The 4,859-nt window shown below is 52.4% G+C and overlaps 3 protein-coding genes across 5 annotated transcripts; 1 reads left to right on the plus strand and 2 right to left on the minus strand.

The window, feature by feature from the left end:
- Positions 1 to 172: 172 nt before the first annotated feature.
- On the minus strand, positions 173 to 1,072 carry KVP18_000173 (uncharacterized protein; the record flags this gene model as incomplete). 2 transcript variants are annotated; one of them, XM_067951463.1, is made up of 1 exon in its annotated part: positions 173 to 1,072. In XM_067951463.1, the coding sequence occupies one exon, from the start codon at positions 1,070 to 1,072 to the stop codon at positions 173 to 175; it is 900 nt and encodes a 299-aa protein (XP_067813969.1). The 2 variants fall into 2 exon arrangements, with proteins under 2 accessions (XP_067813969.1, XP_067813970.1); XM_067951464.1 differs by having other exon boundaries at positions 173 to 823.
- A 163-nt stretch (positions 1,073 to 1,235) lies between these two features.
- On the minus strand, positions 1,236 to 1,994 carry KVP18_000171 (uncharacterized protein; the record flags this gene model as incomplete). The annotated part of the gene is made up of 1 exon (XM_067951449.1): positions 1,236 to 1,994. The coding sequence occupies one exon, from the start codon at positions 1,992 to 1,994 to the stop codon at positions 1,236 to 1,238; it is 759 nt and encodes a 252-aa protein (XP_067813967.1).
- A 437-nt stretch (positions 1,995 to 2,431) lies between these two features.
- KVP18_000174 (uncharacterized protein) lies at positions 2,432 to 4,859 on the plus strand (the record flags this gene model as incomplete). 2 transcript variants are annotated; one of them, XM_067951466.1, is made up of 1 exon in its annotated part: positions 2,432 to 4,859. In XM_067951466.1, a coding segment is annotated over one exon (2,428 nt), but the record flags the coding sequence as incomplete, so codon positions are not given. The 2 variants fall into 2 exon arrangements, with proteins under 2 accessions (XP_067813972.1, XP_067813971.1); XM_067951465.1 differs by having other exon boundaries at positions 2,432 to 4,854.

The following is a 4,859-nucleotide window of genomic DNA, read 5'->3' on the forward strand; positions in this document are numbered from 1 at the left end:
CCTATCTTGTTGTCAGACACGGGCAACAGCAAAATGGCCATCAGCGCTGTCTGACGTACAGGTTTTAAGATTGCTCTCATGTTCTCGAATATATATAGATTGTGCCTGTTCAATGTCATACGAGCCCCTTTCAATCCAAGCACAAATTGAAGTGTCACAATAGGTTTAGAATTCAGTCCTGCAGCATGATCCGCACTTCAGACACCAGCAATCCCAGCACGAACTGCAGGGATACCCCATATTTACCTGTATAGTGGAATGGCAGGTGGACAATAATTGATTCCTTGCCACGAAGTCGGCTGACCTCCTGTTTCATCCTCTTGCGCTCTCTATCCACTGTATCCTTGGTCAACCAGTAAGGCTGCAGCTTCCCCAAAAATGTTAGGTTGCCCCAAGTGTTAGCGAGAGGAAGGTCACCAGGCAAAGGTATCTGTCTGCGGACGAGGTAGTCAATGAGGTCGCGCTGACGCGTCGTAAGGCAGCGGAGAATCGCAGCGGCTTCTATCAGCTGAGCAAGGGGACCTCTCATGTAGTACTTGGGCCCAAAAATGGGTCTCAGTCGGCGGGGGGAAGCAGTCTCCACGAGGTCACCTATGGGTTGAGCTGGAGTCAGCTTTACGGCCTTGATAATCGCAGGTTGCTCGACAGGCAGACTATCTGGTATTCCGTACTGACAAAGCAGCAAAACTAGGAGGCCTAGAACCGTCAAAAAAACCACTTTGAACCTCGATGGGAAGCCCAACAAATTCCAGAGGAAGCTGCCTTCTTGAGGGGTGTTGGCTGCGGATACTGGCGTTCTTGAGGTCTTGCGCTGGCGTTTCATGGTCTTCAGCGGGGCTACTTGTCGGCGGCTTCGTCCTTGCGCGATGTTGGCTGCAGATTTTGGCTTGCTCGAGCCTTGACGAGGGCGTGTGAGAGTCTTCAGCGGAGCTGGGAACAGTTCATCTCTCGAGCCTTTCCAACTCCCAAACCTTGTCCTCGGCTGCAATTCGGTTTCTGTCAAAGGCAACAGCATTATGGACACCAAGGACAAGGACGTCCCCGGATGTGGAACTGCGAAAGCCGCTCTCATGTGAGATCTACGGAATTTTTCAATGATCTACCGCCACAGACCACACGCGGCACATCTCCCTTTACCACGTACTGCAAGCTGACACTTTTGCAAAATGCTGTCGAATTAAAGGGGAACCAGAGGCTGGTGTGAATGCACGTAATCCACAGAATTTTTCAATGATCTACCGCCACAGAACCACACGCGGCACATCCCCCTTTACCACGTACTGCAAGCTGAAACTTTTGCGAAATGCAGTCGAATTAAAGGGGAACCAGAGGCCAACTTCTTTCCGATGCTGGTGTGAATGCACGTATCGCTTAATGCTCCGTTCTGCGTTTCCCACCATGTCGACAGAGAACTGTGGAGGGCGAATACCCCGCAGAAAGTGCAAATTCGCCCAGGTGTCTCCCAGTTCGAGCTCTCCCGGCAGCGGAATACCTTCTGTCTCTAGGTACGGAAGGAAGCCTGGCGTGTGGAAAAGCGTTCCAACGATCGCGGCCATCTTAGCGACTCCAACAGATGTGCGGTGGTGTTCCTGGACGTTGGTGAGCACTTCCTTCTGGGCGTGTATGTCTAACCGTGGTGCTTCACATTTGAGAGGCACTGTCCTTGAGGGATCGAAAGCCTTCAATAGCGGTTGTTGATTGAGTGATGGCCAGAGATACATGCCAAGGATGAGGGACCCCAAAACGAGGAACACTTGAATTGCCCACACAGCGCCAGCCTTGTACCCGTCCGCAGGAGGCTTGCTGTGTTGCCGTCGACTATGGCGTTTCAGACGGGACGGCTTTAGGGGTGGTTGCTTCGCTGCAACCCAAGAGTTTGCATCTGTCTCCCTACTGAGTTTAGTGGTTTCACGCTGGGGTATCGCGGTGGTAGAGAGCAACAAGATCGCCAACAGAGGAGTTTTCTGATGTGGGACCCGGAGGATACTCCTCATATGAAATCTATTGGTATTGGACAATTTTCAGGCTTGTCATGAGGACGAAGAAAAACAGTCTGCAGTTCATGGAAGATTCGATGACAAAACGGAATACTTAAATACTTTTTCATCTTGCCGAAAGCGCGCTTACCTTGCCTCAACAACATGGTCCTCGTTGCGCGTTGCACGTGTGCCCAGTAACAGAGCTTTTACCGTAAGGCCAGACGTTCTCGTTTCGGCCAACAAAACTAAAGGTACGTTAGAAAGGATCATGCACTACGAAATAGGTTTAGGATACGGTCGGGTTGATGATAGTCCTAATATGTCGAGGGCACCACGAACTTATCATTGCTAGAGAAAGTAGTTGCTTCCGACGCAAGCAGTCAGAATGAACACCAGTGCGCCTCCTTCGCTCTGCAGCCTCCTTACGTCTCAACCCTTATATTCGCTATTATATGGTCGCCTTTCTCGAACGGCTTAATCTGATCGACAAAGTGACCGACAGTGCCGTTAACCATCTGGGTTTGGATGATGAAGGGGCTCGTGTGGTGGCTGAGATGCTGGTGGATATGGGAGACGATTCATGCACTGAGGAGGCCTTTGAAACGCATCTTAAATCGCGTGGAATCGAGATTCCGCCGAACATGTCAAGCTCTGTGTGGCAGCTCATCCTAGCCTTGAGCCCGAAGAAGCAATTGAAATCATTTTGTGCGGTGACTGAGGAAATTACTTCGTCAAGTGGGACTGTGAGGGAGACCACGGACTCCACGCCCAACCGAATTTACAAGAGAGACCGTAGCCGATCACGCAGTCCTCCCCGTAAGGCGGCCCGGTACCGCCCTGTGGAGTTGTCTTGGACAGGCGGCAGTTTGACAGGCATTAAGGCCGACCATACGAAAGCCAAAACGGCGCAGAGGCAACGGAAACATATATCGGACTACGAGAAATGGGAACTGCGGCAGTTGGTAGCCTCGGGTGTACTCCCTGCGGAGGACTTACAAGAATACGTACCTGAGAAGTTCGATTTCGAACACGATTTGGAAAGGGAAGTGGACATTGAGATGGTGGACGAGGAGCCATCTTTCCTCAAAGGACAGACTATGCGTTCAGGTGCACAGTTGTCCCCCATCCGAGTCGTAACCAACCCTGACGGATCTTTGGCCCGTGCAGCAGCGACGGCTACTGCGCTCGCGAAGGAAAGGCGCGAGGCTAGACAGCAGCAGGAACGGGCTCTCATGGACAAAGGTGGAGAGCAGGCACCTGCATCTGGCGAGAAGACAGTTTCTGAGGTGTTACAAGGTCTTGGAAGAGCCTCACCCGACTGGAAGAAGCACTATGATAAAACTCCAGCAAAGCCCAAACGCAGCCTGAAGGATGTCGCCGCTGACTTACCCATCGCTCGCTTCAAGCCTCAGCTGTTGGAAGCCTTTTCCAGTTGCAATATCCTTATAGTTGTCGGGGAAACCGGTTCAGGCAAGACGACCCAGATGACGCAGTATTTAGCGGAAGCCGGCTATTGCAAACGCGGGCAAGTAGGGTGCACTCAGCCCCGACGAGTGGCAGCCATGTCTGTGGCCAAGCGGGTGGCAGAGGAATACGGCTGCCATCTGGGTCAAGAAGTAGGCTATTCGATCCGATTTGAGGACTGTACTTCGCCCAGCACCGTCATAAAATACATGACGGATGGCATGTTGCTGCGAGAGGCGCTACTGGACCCCCTGCTCTCCCGCTATAGCGTCATAATGCTGGATGAGGCCCATGAACGCACAATCAACACAGATGTGTTGTTTGGACTGGTCAAGGAGTGCTGTCGCCGGAGGGCAGACTTCCGGCTTATTGTGACATCCGCCACGCTAGATGCTGAAAGGTTCTCAGAGTATTTCTTTGGAGCGCATATTTTTACCATTCCAGGACGCACATACCCAGTTGACATCCTGTATTCGAAGCAGCCGGAGCCTGACTACGTCGAAGCAGCTCTTATCACTGTTATGCAAATACACTTGACAGAGCCGTCCGGGGACATCCTAGTGTTCTTGACGGGTCAAGAGGAAATCGATACCGCCTGTCAGACCCTAAACGACCGCATGAGGAAGTTAGAGGCACACAATCCGCCTCCGCTAATTGTGTTGCCCGTGTATTCGGCCCTACCGTCGGAGATGCAAACAATAATCTTCGACCGTGCGCCTCCTGGATGTCGGAAGTGCATCATCGCCACTAACATCGCCGAGGCCTCGCTGACCATCGACGGTATCTTCTATGTGGTGGATCCTGGTTTTTCCAAGGTGAAGATCTACAACGCTAAGACGAGCATGGACTCGCTGGTGGTCTCTCCCATCTCCCAGGCGAATGCCAAGCAGCGGTCGGGACGAGCCGGTAGAACAGGGCCTGGAAAGTGCTTCAGGCTGTACACGGAGGAGGCGTATAAAAGGGAAATGCTCCCGTCCGCTATACCGGAAATCCAGCGATCCAATCTCAGCAACACAGTTCTGGTTCTTAAGGCTATGGGCGTTAACGACATCCTCCACTTCGACTTCATGGACCCTCCACCAGTGCAGACTCTGGTCAATGCAATGATGGCGTTGTACGAGTTGAGCGCGCTAGACGATGAAGGCCTGATGACTAGGCTTGGCCGAAAGATGGCCGAGTTCCCGATGGAGCCTAGTCTGTCGAAGATGCTGTTGACCTCCGTCGATCTGGGCTGTTCTGAAGAAGTTGTGACCATAGCGTCAATGCTGCAAGTGCAGAACATTTTCTATCGACCTCGGGATAAGCAGGCGATCGCGGACCAAAAGAAGGCGCAGTTCCACCAACCGGAAGGCGACCACATTACCTTCCTGGAGGTATTTAAGGCCTGGGAGCGCCACAACCGATCGACAATGTGGT

The sequence above is a fragment of a genome (assembly GCF_019968955.1).
Source record: "MAG: Porospora cf. gigantea A chromosome Unknown PgA_NODE_1054_length_8259_cov_345.189, whole genome shotgun sequence".
Lineage (NCBI taxonomy): Eukaryota > Apicomplexa > Conoidasida > Eugregarinorida > Porosporidae > Porospora > Porospora cf. gigantea A.